The sequence below is a fragment of the Cajanus cajan genome, chromosome 4 (assembly GCF_000230855.2).
Source record: "Cajanus cajan strain Asha chromosome 4, NIPB_CcT2T_4, whole genome shotgun sequence".
NCBI lineage: Eukaryota > Viridiplantae > Streptophyta > Magnoliopsida > Fabales > Fabaceae > Cajanus > Cajanus cajan.
The window spans coordinates 6,268,875-6,289,899 of record NC_138520.1 but is presented as its reverse complement, the minus strand read 5'-3'; the positions used below and the strand labels follow the sequence as shown (position 1 = coordinate 6,289,899).

At 31.5% G+C, this 21,025-nt stretch overlaps 2 protein-coding genes and 1 long non-coding RNA gene across 10 annotated transcripts; 1 reads left to right on the top strand and 2 right to left on the bottom strand.

Annotated features, from left to right (window-relative positions):
* Positions 1-11,606: 11,606 nt before the first annotated feature.
* On the bottom strand, positions 11,607-15,596 carry PGSIP3 (plant glycogenin-like starch initiation protein 3). Of its 8 annotated transcripts, none has more exons than XM_083074011.1 (4): positions 14,985-15,596; positions 14,449-14,508; positions 13,756-14,362; positions 11,607-12,708 (listed from the first exon to the last, which is right to left on the bottom strand). In XM_083074011.1, the coding sequence occupies exons 3-4, from the start codon at positions 14,342-14,344 to the stop codon at positions 11,750-11,752; spliced, it is 1,548 nt and encodes a 515-aa protein (XP_082930137.1). In that variant the 5' UTR covers positions 14,345-14,362; positions 14,449-14,508; positions 14,985-15,596; the 3' UTR covers positions 11,607-11,749. The 8 variants fall into 8 exon arrangements, with proteins under 8 accessions (XP_082930137.1, XP_029128046.1, XP_082930135.1 ...); XM_029272213.2 differs by having other exon boundaries at positions 14,468-14,508; XM_083074009.1 differs by having other exon boundaries at positions 13,756-14,358; positions 14,468-14,508.
* On the top strand, positions 14,185-14,994 carry LOC145957586 (uncharacterized). Its single transcript, XR_014433624.1, has 2 exons — positions 14,185-14,322; positions 14,438-14,994. It is a non-coding gene; the product is annotated as an uncharacterized LOC145957586 (long non-coding RNA).
* A 136-nt stretch (positions 15,597-15,732) lies between the features above and the next one.
* TIC22-IV (Tic22-like family protein) lies at positions 15,733-19,479 on the bottom strand. Its single transcript, XM_020363708.3, has 8 exons — positions 19,122-19,479; positions 18,965-19,027; positions 18,233-18,307; positions 17,926-17,973; positions 17,581-17,640; positions 17,384-17,455; positions 16,211-16,246; positions 15,733-16,126 (listed from the first exon to the last, which is right to left on the bottom strand). Exons 1-8 carry the CDS (start codon positions 19,440-19,442, stop codon positions 16,037-16,039), a joined length of 765 nt encoding a protein of 254 aa, XP_020219297.1. The 5' UTR covers positions 19,443-19,479; the 3' UTR covers positions 15,733-16,036.
* Positions 19,480-21,025: the final 1,546 nt, after the last annotated feature.

Here is a 21,025-nt window from a genome sequence, read left to right as displayed (position 1 = left end):
CGGTAGTCCACAAATTTTAATATTATCCATGTACGAGATCAATTACAAGACAAAAGTTTCCCACTACTAGCCTACCCATTACCCAACCTTGCGTACCTTTTCTTGGTCGGTGCTCCAGATTCTATTTCTTATATTATTCTTTTTTTCTGCCTTTGGTTTTCTATTGTACCTTTGTGTTGCACGGCAGCTTCGCTTTTTCGCCTATTATTATCTCAAGATAATTCGTAAAACTACTCTCCACGATAATCTGTGAAACAGAAGAAAAAAAGTATTTGCTTAGAAAGTGATGGTGTTAAAGCATGAAACCTATTTACTAAGGAAGTGATGGTGTTAAGGCATGAAGCAAAAGGCTACTCTAATATGTAATATGGTTCATAAGTAATTATATTCTTTAGATATAATTTGATTTTTAAATTCATTTTATGAAACAACATTTGCTAAAAAAATAAATATTCTAAAATATTTCTATTTTGAGGGATTAGTCTCGAAATATTCTATATATTATTGAGTATGTGTAATTTAACTTAATAATTTAAAAAAAAAAATTAAGTATGTAATTGGGTTAACTAGTTAGTCTTATCTAGTTATAGTATAGTTGTAATTTTTTTAAACATAAAATGGTAAATTGAAAAATATAACTACTGAACAGAAAGTTAATCACATATCGAAGATCTTCAAATCAAGCAACACTTAGTGATTAGTTGAAACTCAATAGTGTCCCAATTTGACTCATGACTATAAGGTAAATAATCAATGACATACTAGGGATCCTCAAATCAAACAGCAATTAATGATTAGTTGAAGTTCAGTAGTGTGCAATTTAAACTTGAACTTATCGAATTAAGGGCCATCAAAAATCTATTAGAAAGATTTCATCACTGTCATCAAAGGATTTCCTTGAATAGGTATTAGGGTGGGTATATAGATTCAAGTTCGTAGATCGATCCATTTAGCCTGTGACCTACATAAATGTAGACCTTTTTTTTTTTATTTAATTTGTATAGGTATAGCAAAGTTCTTAGCCCGACCATGAAATTCGCAAACTTTGCATGCTTAGTCCGCGAACTAATAGGTGCTCATTTATTAATAAGTTATTTTTATGTATTTTTTCTCTCATGTATTTATATCATATTTTTATGTTACAAGTATATTTATATCAATTTTTATGAATTTTTTCTCTCATGTTTTCATATGTTAAAAATAAATTTTATTAATTTTTTTAATATTTATAAAAAATAGATATAATTGGATCCACGAAGTGACTCATTCATCTATGGACTTCACGAGTTAAACATAAATTAGAAAAATTAATTATTTATTTTGCGAATTGAATTTATTTGATATGTTAAAAATGTGAGTTTTGCTTAATAAACCTTAAATGAACAAATCAACCCCCTAATAGATATTTTTATCAAAATAGGTTTTTAATAATCATATGAAGTATCAAAATCATTTCATGAAAAATATAAATTTGGAAAAATTTTGAATTATTTGTGCAATCCATAATAGCAAATATTTGCCTCTTAAAAAAAACTAAGCACCAAATAATTATATTAAAAAAAAAATAGAAGCTGATTTTGAGAATTTTGAAGTGTGAGAAATTAATGAATAAAGTGACCGCTGATAGTAAATGATGTAGATTCCGGCATGAGGAAGCTTGTAAATGGAGAGGTCCGTTACGTTATACCCACGTGACATCCATGATACCGACACTAATGAACCGTTCATGATTAATAAGTCTTCATTAATTAACGCCATGATTTGCATTGCGTGTAACGGAATCGCCGAACGAGTGGACCTCGTTAATTGGGCGTTGGGCCCATAAGGAATCCAACACGTTCTCATCCGTTTGATGTTGTAGTGGGGCCCACATCGAGTATTTGTCGGATAACACGAGGGCTGAATTGATTAGCACCAGCACATGTTGAGTTTAAAATTTAAATAGACTAATTTAACCATTTATTTTAATCATATTCGATCGTTTAATATTATTTTATGAAAATTTAAAACAAATTCCCCACTCAATAATGCTGTCTGTATTGGTGACTGTACTGTGAAATTGAAGCTTCCACAAATGGGATCTTCAGACTTCAACGGGAAACAATCCAAATGAGGTGTGAAGCGAGGCAAAGAACAATCCACGATTCTCGATCTATTTTTGTAAATTTAAGTTCTACAAAATTATGATTTTATTTACTGTAATACTAAATATTTCGATATATCTAAAAAATTCTACAATTTCTTAGAAGTTGAGATTAAAAATAATTTATAAATACTTTTATTTTTTAATTCATCAAGATAATATTTCATTGATCCTGACAATAATAATGAATTTATGGTTAGAACATTAATTCTAAAAGAATGATTTATACCACTCTTGTCCCTTAACGCATATAAATACAATGAACTTTCGGTCATAATACTAAATTTTAAATAATTTATTTTATAAACCGTATTTCACATTAATTATATAATTTTGAAATTTAATTAGCTCAATTTTTTTTTGGTGGAACAAAAGGAGCTCAAAGCCCCACAGCTCAATTGAAATGTTGATCTTCAGAAATAAAATGCTTTGTAGAAATTTAATTAATGAAAATAAATGAGTTAAATTACTGAAAAAATGTTGCGAATTATTTTCTTAAAAATATGGTGTAAATAAAAGTTTTGGGGGCCACAGTTTATTTTATTCTGTTGGTTTTAGACCCTACGAGTCCAATGGTGCCACGTCCAAGGTTCCTTTGACACTAAAGTTGGGTTTAATATCTGCGTAAACTTTGGCTTTTGCTGGAGAATCATTGTTAGGTGGCTTTTTGATTTCAACTAAATACAATACGAAAAAAGAAGAGCAGCAAAAGATTTGTTGCGGGGAGTATTTCACATTTTATTGTCTTTTTTTATCTCTTTTTGAATTATTTATAATTTTTCATTTTACTCCATACTTTTTAGAAATATTTATCATCTTTTCAATCAGGATTTTTACTTAATAAAGAGAACAAATTTAAATATTTCAAGTTATTTTCGAACTATAAAATAATCTAAACTAATCTCTTAATCAAATTAAAAATGAGAAGCTTCGTTTAGTTTTATTAATTTTATTAAAAAACCATAACTTTTTTTTATTAATTATAAACTATTTTGGATTTAAAATTAACTGATCTAAATATATATTGTCAATTTTTATATCTTCAAGAAAAAAAAAAACTAAACTAAAATAAGGATTATTTCGTTGCTTTATATAATCAATCAAATATTAGAATCATAAGTACTGTGTTTGCATAAATCCATAACATTTTCTAAGTGCTCCGTTTCACTAATTTAGGGTACAGTGATAAAGTCGCATAACTCATAGGTTTTTTCCTTCTTAAGATAAAAAAAAAAAAAGCATAAGGCCATGGCCATTGACATTTTTCTTAGGGCTCCAATCTTTCACTTTTTTTTGGTGCATGTCCATTACTATTGCTTTTGTTATTTATTTTTATTGTCTTTTTCAATGTATAAAAGAAATATACTTGTAATTTTGTTTTTAATGTTCAAGTCATCTTAAATTTAATTGTGTTTTCGTTTGAACTAGTAGCTGTGTCATGTATAGAGTCAAATTATATCTTTTCCCGCTATGCTTCCTCTGTAACAAAACAAATTAAAGGAAAAAAAATTAAAATAAAGAAATGGAGTGACGGTGAAAATATAAGAAAAGGTTAAAGAGAAATACCAAGATTGGAGAAGTGCTAGGGAATTTCATATAATCACTGGTGCAAAAATTAATTTTAAAATCGGGATTTTAATATCAGTTAAAAGGTAACTGATCTTAATAGTGACGCGGTGACAATTTTGTAAATAATATGAACACTTTTAAGATCGGTTAAATTTTAACCGATCTTAAAAGTACTTTTAAAATCACTTCTTTTATGACCGATCTTAAAGGGTATATCTGACTGTAACTATTTAAAAAATGCAACGCTCTCCCTTAGTCATTCTTCTTTGCATGCGCCTCCCTTAGTCATATTTTAAGATGAATAAATATATTAAGTTAATTAATAATTTATTTAAAATGTTAAAATTTAGTTTATAAAAATAATATTTTAAAAGAGAAGGGTTATAATAATACTGATGTAACTTTTACTAAGTATTACACCGTTCAATAACTTTATATTAAATGTGAATTTTATAAATTCAACTATTAGATTGAAAGTTTTTTACTTTTAGCTCATATATACAAAATTTTATATTAATTTAAGATGATTTGATACTTCATTCTTATAAAACAAAATTGACGTAAGATATACATTTCAAAATATATTAAAATATGAACACTTTGATTACCTTCAAGTTGTTGTTCAATTTTAACAAAATTTGATATAAACATATAAAGTGATATGAACTTTCGATCTAACGATTGGATTTAGAAAATTCACATTTAATATAAAGTTATTGAGCGGTGTAATACTTAGTAAAAGTTATACCAGTGTTATTATAACCCTTATCATTTTAAAATATATAAATTATTATTTAAACTTTTAAATTTATAATAATTTAAATTGTATCATAATATTAATTTTAAATAGAAATAAGTAGATTGTTAATTATACAAGTAAGTATATATATATATATAAATAAAGATTAATTAAATATAATATAATTATTATTATTGGTAATATAATTATTATATAATTTTTATAGCAGTCTGGACACACCAAAATGAGAAGGATCCAAAAATAGTATAAGTATGAGATTGTATAATTGAGGATGACTTAAATGAATTAATTTGTACTACTTATACTAACAACATGCATTTGCTTTTCGATAGCTTATCTCATTAGAACTCCACAATTAAGTGTGCTTGACTTGGAATAATATAGGGATGGGTGACATTCTAGGAAGTTTTCCAGAAAATGTGCAATAAGGACAAAACACGTTGAAAAGTGAAATGTCGTGAAATAACATCCTTAAGATGCCAAATATGAGGGTTGTTACATTAATAAATTTATTAAAGTTAAACCTGATACTTTTAAGATCGGTTATTTCGTAACCAATCTTAAAAGCTGGACTTTTAACCAATCTTAAAAGTCCAGCTTTTAAGATCGTCTCTTTTAAGATCGATTCTCTAACCGATCTTAAAAGTAAAAAATAACCGATCTTAAAAGTCTTTTTTTCACTAGTGAATATTAGTATTTCAATTTCGATGTTTTTCGAAGTAGATGTATTCAATAATTTATAATAGATGACGTGGGTGTAACGGCCAACGGTCACTTATAAAGATGAAAATTTATTCTACACAAATGATAACAATCTTGATTATTTACTACTATAAGCATAGGAGGAAAAGAGTTAAGCAAGGCTTGATCACTGTTTCATCAATCAACTATTATTTATGATTCCATTATCAATTTTCAAGCTACTTATGTTTGAGGTATGGTAGCCATTTCTAAAGTAATGGTAAGAAATAAAACTTTGTTATAGTATTGAAATGTGATTGGCTGGTGAGAATAGTCCAAACGTTTCAGAAAGGAAGCTCCCTAACATACATGAGTGTATGGTGACGTTAGAGATCAAAGCTGGCAATCGTTTGAAGACCAACATTCAATTGAGCTATTGTGTGGTTGTCAACTTTCAAATACTAGAATGAAGATCTTTAAGTTTTTTATCAGCAAAATAATAATATTAAAAGTGGTATAAGGGTACCAAAATCTGTATACATATTATGATGACTTAGAAGTAACTTATTATTGCAATGGATAACTAAGTATTTAAATATATTAAGAGATAATAAATAAAAAGTATCCAATCAAATACTACTGCTACATTGCTATCACAAAATCCAACTAACCCAGCCACATTCCACCATTCCAACTAACCCAGCTACATTCCACCATTAAACTTTCGCCAAACTTCTCATACTTAATCCACTATTGGACACTTTGGATCATCAATATGTAACACACGTTGTATAGGTAAGGTTAGTCACTCATAAAGAAAATATTGCATATGCCATTTGTGTTATTATATTTCATCGCATTGTTGTTGCTTTCTATAAGCCATCCCTAAATTCCTGAAAAATCACTTTTGGTCCATCTAGACATATCTACTTTGACTACAAATTGAAATTACTAGAAAATTGTAAAATAGCGACCGAAATTTATTAGTCGCTATTTAACGACTGATTATGAATAATCAAAATAGCGATCGATTTAACGACCAAAATAAGTCATCACTAGAAAATCGATCGCTATTTCGGTCACAAAATAAGAAATTTTGATTTTTTTTAGCGACGGAATTAAATTCGATCGCTATTTCGATCGCTAAATCATATATTTTTATTTTTTAGCGACAGAATTAAATTCGATCGCTAAATATTAGTTAAAATTAGCGACGAAATTGAATTCGGTCGCTCAATAGTAGTTAAATTTAGAGACGGAATTGAATTTGGTCGCTAAATAAGAAATTTTGATTTTTTTAGCAACGAAATTAAACTCGGTCGCTAAATATTAGTTAAAATTAGCGACGAAATTGAATTCGCTCCTTAAATAAGAAATTTTGATTTTTTTAGCGACGGAATTAAATTCGATCACTAAATATTAGTTACAATTAGGGATGAAATTCAATTCGGTCGTTAAATATTAGTTAAAATTAGCAACGAAATTTTATTCGGTCGCTAAATATTAGCTAAAATTAGCGACGAAATTCTATTCGGTTGCTACATAAAACTTAAAAAAATTTATAAATTGCTTAAAAGTGATGATAATATTGTTGTTGAGTATCAATCCCATTTTCTTTTTTTGTAAGAGCAAGACATTAATTTATAATAAAAAAATATTTATATGCACTCCTACATAATTAATACTAATAGTTATTTATGTGAAAAAATATTTAGAGTTTTTTTTTACGATTGAATTTTTAGGCATTTTTATAATTAGAGTATATGAATTGTTTAAAATTTCTTATTTATTTTGATCCATATTTATAATATAGATTTCTAACTTATGATAACTTTATTTTTAAATAAATTTTTATATTTAAATTTTATTGATATAAGAGATGTGATATCTTAAGGAAAAAAAGAATTATAACATCCTCTCTTTTTCTAATTAATAGGAAGAGTACACATATATTTTCTTAACTATTAGTATTTCTTTATTGTTGTGTGATAAAATTGATTATTTTAAATTATTTTAAATTATTTAACTAGAATCTTATTAATATTTTACTATATGATTTTAATATTTTTGTATAACTAATATCTGATTTTAAACTTGATATGAAAATATTATGATATAACTAGATAAGATTTTAAATTATTATTTTATTAATGGTTGATAATTAGAAAATAAAACAAGGATAAATACATTTTTTGAATTTTGTATCTTAGATTTAAGATGAATAAATATATTAAGTTAATTAATAATTTATTTAAAATGTTAAAATTTAATTTATAAAAATAATATTTTAAAAGAGTGGTTATAATAACATTGGTGTAACTTTTACTAATAGTATTAAATCGCTCAATAACTTTATATTAAATGTGAATTTTATAAATTCAACCATTATATTGAAAGTTTTTTACTCTTAGATCATATATACAAAATTTTATATGAATTCAAGATGATTTAATACTTCATTCTTGTAAAACAAGATTGACGTAATATATGCATTTCAAATAAAATATAAGCACTTTGATTACTTTTAAGTTGTTGTTCAATTTTAACAAAAATTGATATAAACATATAAAGTGATATGAACTTTCAATCTAACGGTTGAATTTACAAAATTCACGTTTAATATAAAGTTATTGAGCGGTGTAATACTTAATAAAAGTTATATCAATGTTATTATAACCCTTCTCATTTTAAAATATATAAATTATTACTTAAACTTTTAAATTTATATTAAATAATTTAAATTGTATCATAAAATTAATTTTAAATAGAAATAAGTAGATTGTTAATTATAAAAGTAAGTATGTATATAAATAGATTAATTAAATATAATATAATAATTATTATTAGTAATATAATTATTATGTATTATTATATATTTATAACGGTCCGAATATACCAAAATAATAAGGATCCAAAGATAATATAAGTATGAGATTGGATAGTTGAGGATGACTTAAATGAATTAATTTGTATTACTTATACTAACAACATGCATCTGCTTTTCGTAATCTTATCTCATCAGAACTTCACAGTTAAACGTGTTTGACTTGGAGTAATATAGCGATAGATGACCTTCTGGGAAGTTTCCAAAAATTGTGTAGTTAAGGACAAAACATGCTAAAAAGTTAAGTATTGTGAAATAAAATCCTTAAGAGGCCAAATATAAGTGGTTTGTAGCGATCAAATTTGCGACGTCTATAAAATTTAATAAAATAAAAAATGAGTATTTAGCGATCGATTTAGCGACCAATTTATTCGGTCATTAATTTGGTCTCATACACTTCAGCGACCAAAACATTGCAACCATTTTGCGACCGAAAATTTTTTCGTCACTAAATAGCTTAGCGACCGATTAAATTCGGTCGCTAAGGTAAATAGCGACTGATTAAATTCGGTCGCTAATTTGGTCACCAAGGTAAATAGTGACCGATTTTGGTGATCGCTAAATTGCATATTTTTTGTAGTGAAGGATATACAAACATGGGTTGGAAGACTACTAGGAGAAGGAGCAGTGAAAAAAGTTAAGCTTTAATTTTAGTCAAGTCCAAGTTGTAAATATAATTTTGTCCTTTTAACTTATTTTTGTCAAAATGCCCTTCTTTGAAGAAGTAGTAGTTTCTATGATTCAATATACACCAAGTTGTTGCACACTAAACTACCCTATTTTTTTTTCCAACTTTGGAGCTTAGCATACCTGGAATCTATTCAACATGACTTACATGATCCTCAGGTAAGACTGTGAGTGTGTTGACCTATCCGAACCATTGTTTCCATAGTTCCTCTATTTCTTTATAAGTGAATAGGTTATGTGAAATAGATTCTGGTTGCAAAGAATAGAAGGGACCTATGTTTTCTTCTACTTCTAGACCCACTTGTCTTCTTTTAAGGTTCACAATCATGGCCAAGCTATCATTGTAGACTCTCCACAAAAAGACTAAAGCCTTAGGGGGGCACTAAAGTTCCATAGTTGAATGAATTTGTTTTCCACCACATTCTCATGTTGCTTCTTATATAGTGGCTTGTAAGTTGTATTAATCAAAAATTCCATTGTTACTAGCTAGCCAAAGGCAATTGTCCTCTTCTCTTTTATTCATTTTTACATTGGATAGCAGATGTTGAAGAGTTTCCAACTAGGAAGATTCCCAATGAAACCAATCTCTCTTCCATTTAAGATCCCAAATCCATGAATCACCGTTCCATCTTCCCATATTGGCTATCTTCTCATTTTGTTGTTCCAAGTTTATGTACAATCTTGGTAGTGCCATTGCAAGACAATCCTCCCCAACCCAATAGTCTAACCAAAATCTCATTTGATCCCCCTTCCAACATTCCAAGTAAATAGCTTATCAAACAACTTTGATTGATTATCTATACCACATGTCTCCCTCAAGTCTTTTCACCATATGGAAGAATAACTTGTTGTCCCATTACCCAAATTGTACCATTCGCCATACTTGGACTCCATAATTTTTCCCCAAAGACTTTTCTTTTGATAAAAGAGATTTCATCTCCACTTAGCTAGGAGAGCATCATTGAAACCACTTATATTTGTCACTCCAAACCCACCTTTATTTTTAGGCTGACAGATTTTTTATCCACCTCACTTATGATATTTTCTTGCTTGTTTCCATCCCACCCCATGAAAAATTCCTCTAAATTCTTATAATTTGTTTAACCACTATTTTTAGCATCTTGAAAAAAGTTAAATAGAATAAAGATAAAGATGATAATACTGAATTAATCAAGCAAAACCTTCTAACCATAGACAGTAATTTGTTTCTCCACTTGGCTAATTCTTTTTGCATCTTATGTAAGACTGATTTCTAAGAACACGCCTTTCTTGGATTGGCCCTTATAGGCAAACCACACTACAAAAAATTTTGAAACTATAGACGACCAAAATCTATGGATAATCAAAAAAATTCATGAGTAACACTTCATTTCCAATGGATTACAAAAGGATAATAATTCGTCGGTAAATTGCTCGTTTGAAACATTTACCGACGGATTATAATCCGTGGGTAACTTTTCGACGGAATTACCCCGGATAAAATCTATGGGTAATTACCTACGGATAAAATTCGTGGGTAATTGTTGATAATATTTTTAAAATATTATTTCAAAATTATATTAAATAACACCCTTATTTAGTGCAACATCTCTCATATCTGACCTTTCAACAACTCCATTCCATGACACTTCACGCAATTCCTTGTTGGTCAGAACCCTTCATCGATCAGAACCCTCTATGAGTAACCAGATAAGAAGTAACAATTTGGTGAAATGTATTCAATGTCTTTATTTAATGCACCAACAGACACTCCTTTTCACAAGGAACGAAAATGAAAACAAACAAAACAAGTTTGTGATAAACACTCAAGAATTTGTAACGATCATTTTCACAAAACACATATAAAAAAGTTTGAATAGTCAGAAAAGAGATACTTACGAAAAGAAAGAACACTCATTGTAAAAATATATTCTTCTTTTTGTAAAAAATGTTTTTGTCTAAATTGATTGTACCACGTCTTGATAGTAAGATGAAACAACATAATGATTTATCAACTTTAACTTCATGTTATTACTTTGAGTCTCTATAAAAAAATATTGTGTGTTCTTCATGTTAGTTGTTGAAGTTTGAAATTTGATCGAGTTAATAAAAAAACTGGAGATAGTCTCGATGGTTGAAATGAAACAATATAAAAATATTGTGTGTTCTTCTTACTAGCTTGCTTAACTTTTCATATGCATATGTAAGGTTTTCATACTACTTCACTATTTCAGTAAAAATGTTAAGTTTTTTATTAGTATTATTCACACCTCCTTCTTGTATCTTTTTCACATTTATCTTAAATTTGAATGACTAAAAATATATTTAATCTAAAATAAAGATAAAGGTTAATAATAACTACTCCTACTGGAGCAAAATATTTTTTTTTATGATTTTAGATTTTTCCACTTGTTTCAAATTTTTTTGCTTTGCTTGTTTATTTATTTATTTTATGTTTTACACATTCCAACTGTTTCCACATATACTTTTATTTGACAATTAATATTTATACTCCATAATCATAATTTTTCTTACACTACATATTCTAAGATATTAATAAAGGTATTAAATATTTCTTAAAAGATGTGTAAAAATCTTAAATATAAAAAAAAATGATTCAAAAACAATATATTTTATATACAATTGTCCTATTAAAAAATTAAAATAAAGTTCTAGTAATAACAAGTTACAATTCTTGTTGATTTTAGAAGCTTTTTTAAGTTCAATAAAAAGAATTTACAGATAATTAATACATTAACAGTTTAAAATATTTTATATATCATCAATCAATCATATATTATAATTAATATAACTTTTTACTTATTTATCATAAAAGCTATCTATTTATAAAAATAATATTTGTGATCGGATATCGCTGTCACCTATTTTTTTTTAAATAAAAATAAAGGTTTAATGCATGTCATTTTCCATTTTAGATGTACATAGTACTCCTTGTTTAGTTATGAGAAAAACTTAATGGTTTGAAGAGCAGTTGAAATATGAGAATTTGACAAGAAAAACATAGAGAATAGTTGTAACTTGTAATCTAATCCATCAAGAGAGCGGGAAATCGTCTAGGATCAGTGATATTGATTTTCCAATGTCCATCGGGTAACCCCATCTTCTTGGCCTTCCTCCGCTCCCAGTTGAGCTTCGTCTGACTCCGTTTTGTCAACCCACAAAAGCTCTGCAACCCTTGATCCATGGCGTCGTGGAGCTTCCACCACCTGCGATGCGCCACGTCACTGGCGTAGACCCTCTGCTCGAGTGTGTCCCAGTTGCAGTCGTAGTCCCTGTAGCAGTGCCAGGGCTTCCACCCGAGGTAGTGGATGGCGTAGACCTTGGGCGGCTCCGCCCCCATCATGGCGTTCTTCACCCGAGCCTCCAGCGTGGTGTTGGCCCAGAAGTTCTTCAGAAAGTTCACCCTCCGAGGCAACCTGTGCCACCACACGAACACCTCGTTCAGAAACCCCTGGTCCCCCCCGTTGTACGAAACGATGTCGTCGCGCTGCCGCATCAGAATGCGGAACGTGCACTTGGACGGCTCGATCACCATGATCCCCGAGTTGAAGATCGATTGGTCGTTCCCCGTCGCCGACATCTGCGGGAACTCGAAGAGGATGTCCAGTTTGCGGAGTACGATGATGTCCGAGTCGATGAATATTACTTTCTCGTAGTCTGTCAGCTGCCACAGCCTCAGCTTGCTGTAGTTGTATTCGTTGTAGCTTCCTTTCTCCGCTTTCGGGTTTCGGATCCGGGTTATCACTCGGATCTTCCACCCCGCTTCCGACAGCGCCACACGTGTGGGAACCGAGATTGACTTGTCCGTCAGCAGGATTAGGTCGCGTTTTGTCCCTGTCTGGCGGAGGCTCTGCGCCAGTGTTATTGCGCCGCAAACGTACACTTCCGACGAGTGCAGCACCGTCGCGTACGCTGACCGTTGCATTCTTCCAATGCTTCTCGCGCTTTTCTCGATCTTCGACCAGTCGTACACCTCGTCAATTCCTGCACTCCGAAAGTCAAAACTAAAAGAGAGAGAGGGACAAAAAAACAAAGTTATTGCATGCATAATTGAATAGGACATGACATGACTTGTGGCTTTTTGTCGGATGTGAAACTTGATTGGAAACTGCTAACTAATTTTGTTTGTATGCTACGTTTGAGAAACAAAGGCAAGTTAAGCATGAAGCTATCCACAGTTGAAGTGGTTGCATGGTTGGTATAGGTTGTTAAACCACCATTGAAATAAGTATGCTGCTTCTAATATTTTTCACTGTCCTCCGGCCCCTCTACTATCAACTATCAAGAAAAAGTTTCCATAAAGGTATAAATGACAAACAACACATACCATGAGCAGTTAGCTCATTGATTAGGGAATTTTAAAGCTTCAATAATTTATCATATGCATTTATTATACGTTCATGATATCTTGATGGAAATAAATGTTTTTATGAAACATTTTTGGATGACTTTTTTTCATAATACGTTAAGATACTGTATTAGATAAGAAATTGACAACAAAAGCTTTTTTTTTTAATATTGAAAATGACATTAAAATTTTTCACTTTTAATTTCTTAATCATTTACTTTTTTTATTAATGCACCAAATTTATTTGAAAAAATCTCACAATTTAAAGTTAAAACATTTATGATTAACGCATGCTGTATGGTTAATAGAATCTTAATCACTATCATGTAATTAGACAGTATGAGTCAAGTGCAAAAATAATATAAAAAAATAAAAAATGCACGATAATATATAGTTTTAGAAAAGTTGGCAGACACATGTGTACACTTTATATGGGGATTGCTCCGGTGCCCTCTTATTTGAAGGGGTTTTGGTGCCCCTCAGTACAAAAGTTGGGTTTTTAGGGGCAATAAGATAAATTGATAGCCTTCGGACAATTTATCAATTTACCTTATTGTCCCTAAAAACCCAACTTTTGTACTGAGGAACACCAAAACCCCTTCAAATAAGAGGGCACCGGAGCAATAGCCCACTTTATATAGCAACGTAAGGAGGAAAAGAAAAGAATATGTAACGTTGAAAACCTTGTTCCCAGAGAGGCAAGGCCAACTTGCAGGAGCCAACGGGCAATGAAAGCTTGTGTTGTAAGCTCTTGATATCAGGTTCAAAATACCACCATTCACCTTCCCGCTTAACCAAGTGGTCGCATGGAAAAAGCTCCAGCAATGGTCTACACTTGCTCCAAAATACCACTTTTGTCTTCCCTCTCCCATTCTTGGCGGCTAGATTAGCAACTATGAGATGAACTTGCAACCGAAAAACGTCCCTCCCCCACCCTTGTTTGGGATAACTGCATGGCAGCTTAGCCACGATCACATCCATGCTTCCATATTCTGCATACTCTGCCATTGGTATCTCCGGGCATGTTGGCACACCATTCTCTTCCTCCTCGTCTATCCATTCCGGAAACAAGTCTGTCCAGTTCAAAAACTCTGACACCCTCTCAAAATAAACTCTTGTTGTTTCCCCGTGCATGCTCCATCCACTCACATCGTCTTCTTGCACGTTCACCATTCCTATTTTCATTCCCCTCCCCAACTCGTCAAAAAAGCTTGGTACTTCTATCTTATTTGCACCCTTGTTCCCTTGAGGTACCTCCAATACTGCTTTCATTTTCAAGTTACGTTCTGTCTACAAATTTTAAGATTAGACAAATAAGAATGCATGCTTCATACGCACACCAACTAACTCAAAGTTTGAATCCAGCATATACTCACGAATTAAGGTCCACCTTACCCTGTGATGACATTCGCGCAAGGAGCACCTCACGAGAGAGCCTGCATTCTCGAAATAGTCAGAAGAAAGTGGAGGGAGAAGAACGGTTGCATAAACAACCAGAAAAACGAAAAGGAAAACCAAATTGATTCTGGTAATCAAAGATTTAGATGCCACTGTCTTCACCATCTTTTGAGGACTTGAACCATGCATATCTTGTGCAGTATTATTAAGAATGCCCGAGTAGAGGACTGGACTAAATATCTAAATGTACTAGCCACACATCACTTTACATGTGAATTATGTAGTAGTTAAACATAATGATGTATATAAGGAGTGAGGATTGGTGGTAGGAGCAGTAGTAGTTAGAAAATTAGAGTAAATCTCAAATCAAGGAAGACCATTTACGTAGCTCCGTGTGTCCTTTCCTTGCTTTTATATTTCCTTTCTAGCGAGACAAATGTAATCGGAAGAAAACTGTTCTACTTGTATTTCAGGCCGAAGGTCAACTAAATTTCTAGAAAAAATGTGAAATTACCTATGCTTCACTGTATGCTTCCAGTTGCTAAAATCAGTTCCGATCTAGGGAAGGGTAGACAAGTAAAAAACTAGTCCAGTAGCACTAGAAAATACATAATTGGAAACGTGCATGAGCTGAATAGCTGCCTCGCCAACTATTCGGTTGATACGTCGCAAAGAGAGATTGCTATTATTTGTTCATCAATTGCGAGGCTCCACCAAATCTGGATAGTTTATATCTAATGCAGTAACTCTTTCCGCATATCATGTTCAAAATTAATATAAAATGTTTGCAGGTTGCACGTCCGCACATCACAAATCACCAAAAATGATTTCAGGGGAAGTTTTGCAAGGGGCTACATGCCAAGGGCGGTAAACTATCACATTTTTGTCCCCACATCCATGATTGATTAGACCAAGTAAAAGTGGGGACAATATGAGAGACCAATGGGAAGCTCCGCATTTCAATCATACAATGAAATAGCCCGCGGCAGTAGGTCAACTATGTCTTTTAGGACTATTGTAAATCGCCCTCTTCAGGTGGTGAATCAATCCCATTATGTCCTCCAAACACCAAGGGTGATGAATCGTGATAACCCTCCTTCAATGTCCATCAAAAGAAAGAACAAAATTTCTAGATCACTCATCTTCAAAAACAGAATGGATATCAAATGTAAATGAAGATCATTCTCTTCCCTGAACGCATAAAAGTAGAATTTAGGGAACAGGATTACAGTTATTGCCAAAACAAGTAAACTGTACATGTATGAGTAAGAACACCCCTCATTCATTTGGTACTTTGCATACTCAACAATGGTGGTTCCAACGACCTCATAATTGAAAATGTACGTTAGCCTTTATATCCTCTGATACACATTTAGCTTATATCCACTAAGAAACTTAAAGCAGTATCTGCATCAAAAGGAATTTCTATTGAGAAGACAGAGGTAGAACACGACTATCTGAAGGCAGGGGTCCTGGCATCTCAACAGCTGATTAAATCGTGACAACAATAATTTGCTCATGAAAACCACATGAAATTATGGTTAGATCAAGTTCGCATGCTGGAAGTCATTCATTAATTTCTTTTATGTGTTGAGAGTGACTTTTCCCTGGTGGAATAAAAATCAAATCCTCCCATCCTGAACTCCTTTCACTCATCTGTATCAATGGAGAGAGAATTTATCAGAATTCAAATTATTGCCAAGCTTATAAGCTACGGAATTTGTGAGCAGACTTAACTACCTCCATTTTTTTCAGTACATCTTCCAAGCTACCAACCTGTTAATTTATTAAAAAAAGAAAAGAGAAACATAAACAAACTTCAAATACACAATAAATTATAAAAACAAATCTACTATAGCATGTAAATTATTTTATTATTTAAATAAACAACACTAGATATCAACCAGAATACCAGGGTTGAGGTTAGCAAATAGGGTCCACGTGGTTACTCAACCACACAAATCCGCATCCACTTTATTTTTTTTAAAAACGAGTTTCTTCCTTTTCCTGACATTTTTCATGGAAGACAGATTACAAGAGTTTATGCGTGATCTTAATCTAACGTGAAGAAAATTTAAGTCTTGTTTGGTTTGAAAAACCGTTCCTTGTTTTCTTTTCAAATTTACACTAAGAATTACATCCGTTATCTTGTTTTCACTTTGTTAACTGTTTTCAGAGATTTATACAGAAAATGGTGAAGACAAAGCTTTTTACAAAACTTTTGCAAGCATGGAATAGAATAAAAACATGGCATCTTCATAATCGCAAGTAGAAAAAAAATGAAAACAAAATATTTTATTTAATCAAACAAGTCGTTAGATTGCTATTTCGAGCCTATTTGGTTATAAGCTAGAAATGCTTTTGAGAACTTCTTTACTGAAAATAAAGTGTATTTTCCTGTAGAAAAAACCATCTATTGAACAAATGCTTTGTTTCTCATGCAAATTGAAAAAAGACATCAACAGAAAGCAAATCATTTATATAACTAAAACTAATTATTCCATCCATAATTGCTTCCAAGGTGATATAGTTTGGTTCAAAGAAAAATTTAAATAACACAAGAATTTCTTGACTTAATTGACTTAAAAGAAATTTATCTTACGTCTATGAAGAAAATATGTTACATAGACCACTATGATTGAACCAAATGGTCAGCAAGTTTTGCAAGTAGATCATACAGGTAGTTAAACGTTAATTTTGTTCAAATTAAGTCTAGCATAAAGCATATGCAACACAAAATTAGCTTCAAGAGTTCAATAAAATATGCTAGTTTTTTATGATTACAAAAAATTGTGAAACTAGTAACAAGAGCTTTGACAAGTACATTGTAATGCCAAAAGTATAAAAATTAAAATAAAGAATACTTGAAACATGCTTTCAAGTAACAAAAGCAAGATATGGCAGATTCTTTACCGCTATATGCTGAGAGACACCAGGTCCTCTAGATGCCTTGGAAACTTTGGACAGTTCCTGCTCGATATCCTCCTATCCATTTAACCAGAAAATGATAAAATACTATATAATTATATTCTATAAAGAAACATACACATGGCATATGATGTCTTAATAATGTAATTGAAATAACAAGTAGATCAATGAGTCAGACAAACCTTTGAGAAATACACAGGGCAGTAACGCTTATTCTTCTTCTTCACAACCAAAAGTTCTGACTGTAAGCACATATGATTATTAGTCAATAGTACCAATCTTAACACTGAGACGAGGCAATACTAAAATAGTTAAATGGCTTAAAATCAGCCACACTCTAAAAATGTAAGCATCATATACCACAAATCAGCTGCAGTTAATTAGTTGACAGTTAGTTCAGTGAAAAAAAAATGTACTGATGTTTGTACAGATAGTATATAAATGTATAAAACATAAGACAAGCTCATAACATTTTGTAACTCCCCCCCATAAACCATCTAAAGTTACAAACAAATAAGAGAATATACCTGAAAAACAGGAACTCCGTCAAAACCTCCTTTGTTGGCTGGTTTGAGCTGATCAACATGAAATGGAAACTAAATTAAACACAATCTAACAGCTCAGTGCACCAACCAACATATTTGCTACATGTTTATGTATAATTTAGTTTAAATTGTTGTCACATAACTAATTCCCATACTGCAGCCACCATGTACATTGTCAAAGCTTCTTTCTGTCAATATCGTGATTGATATTGGACTGAAATGGTGAACAATAATGGTGTGGCGTAAAGTTATATGTTTTATGCAATAATTAAAACAGTAACATGCTAACCTCCAAAGCGTTCTTTATTTGAACTGGATCGGGTAAGAATCGGAATGCAATGCCTTCAACCTTCAACATGTAAACCTGTGGCACAAGAATAGTCATATGCAAAAGGTACAGGATAGACAACATAGTTAAATGAGCTTAAAAAATTATCCAGTTGTGCTCAGTAGCATATCCTCCCCTCAAATAGGAAAAGTGGACAATAATATTCGTGGTAGTAAAAATCTATTAAGTGTCCATGGAACATAAGTCATGACATAAATGCTAACAGCCACATAGCCATGTCAATACAAATTCAAAGGGGGGAAATACATTTTGGATTGTTTCACTCAATCGAGCCTCAAAGGTAAATATGGATTAAATCATTGACAAAGAATTGTTCCTATCTTAATTGATTACTTGATTCCTTTCCTAATTGGCTTTCAATATGATAGAAGCCAAACCACAACTCTATTTAGTGTCAAACAAGGACTAGTCAATTAAAGGCATTTGATAGATACAAGAAACGAATCCAGGATCCACATTGGCAAAAATACGTAGTGAGAGTACTCCCGTCTCCAAGAATCAAGATAAGATAATACGCTGCTAATCAAGTAACAATCCGCATAATTGTGGTCAATATACACAATTTCACAACATAACATACTATTACACAGCAACAGTAGCAATAGATAAAAACAGCACTAACATTTGCATTTACTGTTCAGTTTAGAAAACGAGCATTAAATGGAAAAGGACCTGGTCGAGAGTAATTGGAACAACCCTAGCCTTGCCTCGAAGTTCTCCTCTCCGTGATCGAACCTAAAAGAGGGAGCGAGAAATAAGGAGGATAAAGAATAGAAAGGAAAAAGAAAAAAAAAGGCGAAATTAGAATGTGGAAAGAAGAAAGTGAAACCTGAGCGAGGAAGGCTTCGGCGTCCTCTTGGCGAAAGCAAAGCAATCCGATGGACTTGGCGCCGTCGGCGTTGGAAATAAGAACGAACTCATTGTTGGAATTGCTGACGGTGTAAACGGAGGTGCCGGCGAGGGACTTAGCGACGTGGTGGGAACCCAAAGTAGCAGTGGCGGCGAGGGCGTGTTTGGGGGATAGAAGATTGTGATGAGCCTGGGCTAGGGCTCGCTTGGTGTCATCCAAACGAGTCGCGAGACGGACGCAGTGTTGATGGATGAAGGTGGAAAATGACAGAAGCGGGTTCGAGTGTCCGCGAGACTCCATCTAAGCTTTCGTCTTCACCCAACCATTCCACGTTAACTATATAAATAAATATCTCATTTCCATTTCCCATGTTATCTAAACAAATCTTAATTACGCCTTAATCCGTTAAATCAATTCGGCCCATTAGTTAATAACGCTCCACTTTCGTTCGCAACCAAACAGATCAGAGTTCGCCACAATATTCACCACATTCCAGTATAATCTTTGCACCTTCTATTTTTCTTTTATATATACACATGTTATAAAGGAAATATCAAAATATAAAATTATTTTATTTTTACTTTAGTAGATTATTATACTTTTAAATATATAAAAAAAATTAGTTAAAAACTTAATTTGGTCCCTTATAATATTTTTTGTTTCAATTTAATCTCATTTTAATTTTTTATTTCAATTTGGTCCCTAATAATTTAAATTATTGCAATCTGGGACATGCGTCCAAATAATTTAAACGGGGTTAATTCCTGGTGATGTGGACGCCACTTGGATGCGGACGTGGATGCTTAATTTTTTCATGCATTTGAAACCAGAACGGCCCGAAACCGGATTGCACTCATGGTGCGTAAATTTGGCATCCGGAATAGACGTTCCAGATGCATTATTTAACACTAACGAGTGCATTAGAATGGGCCGTTCTGAAATCAGAACGGGTCGTTCTGGTTTCCAAAACGGACCGTTTTGAATTCAGAACGGGTCGTTCCAAAACGCCAACCAACACACAATGTGGTTCAAAGATCAAAGACAAACCATTTACACATACATAATATTTTTTATCTAAAAAATAATATTTTAAAAAATAAAAATTATATCCTAATAAATACATATATATATATATATATTTAAATTATCATATGTATAAAATATAAATTTCGAAGAATTATTCATTTATCTCATATTTGTCAAACTTTTCTGCTTTCTATTTATTGTATATGTTGATAAAAAGAAATCAAAATTGTAAAAAATTATATCACATATCAAAAACATCTTTATATGATAAATAAATTAAATTTCAATTTTATAAGATTTGACATATTTATTTTTATGTTTTTATTAGTGTTAAATTATTATTAAGTAGATTTTTAAGATTGTAGTTCTAACCAAATATTTTAAAAAATGTCTATGATAGATAAATATATCATATTAATAACATGTATTTTTAATAAAAAAAATTAGGTTTAATTCTGTTAAATTATAATATAACATAATCTGACCTAGTTTATTTTCATCCTTAATCGTAATTGTAGATATAAAAACTTGTAATAAATAACTATAATATATATTTATACTTTTAAAAATTATATGTAAAATTTTTAATATTACAAATATATAAATAAGTATTGCCCCCACAATCTAAAATTTCTGGATCTGTCACTGACTATAATCATCGAGTTTATGTTTGACATTTTGGAACCAGAACGGCCCGTTCTGGTTGCACTCTTGATGTGTTAATTTTGCATCCGGAATGACCCGTTCCAGGTGCAAAATTAACACACCAAGTGTGCAACCAGAACGGGTCGTTCTGGTTTTAGAACAGGCCGTTCTGGCTCCAGATGCATTAAAAAAATTTGCATTCACGCGTGCAT

What these genes read in the sequence shown, in the direction of transcription:
- PGSIP3 (XM_020363705.3), bottom strand. Translation starts at nt 14,659, where the DNA reads ATGCATGGTTCAAGTCCTCAAAAGATGGTGAAGACAGTGGCATCTAAA. An exon ending in TGCGCGAATGTCATCACAGG is followed by an intron (nt 14,363 to 14,467) that starts GTAAGGTGGACC and finishes TAAAATTTGTAG; the next exon opens with ACAGAACGTAACTTGAAAAT. An exon ending in CTTGCCTCTCTGGGAACAAG is followed by an intron (nt 12,709 to 13,755) that starts GTTTTCAACGTT and finishes TTCGGAGTGCAG; the next exon opens with GAATTGACGAGGTGTACGAC.
- TIC22-IV (XM_020363708.3), bottom strand. Translation starts at nt 19,442, where the DNA reads ATGGAGTCTCGCGGACACTCGAACCCGCTTCTGTCATTTTCCACCTTC. An exon ending in AAATAAAGAACGCTTTGGAG is followed by an intron (nt 17,974 to 18,232) that starts GTTAGCATGTTA and finishes CATGTTGATCAG; the next exon opens with CTCAAACCAGCCAACAAAGG. An exon ending in ACGGAGTTCCTGTTTTTCAG is followed by an intron (nt 17,641 to 17,925) that starts GTATATTCTCTT and finishes ATGTGCTTACAG; the next exon opens with TCAGAACTTTTGGTTGTGAA.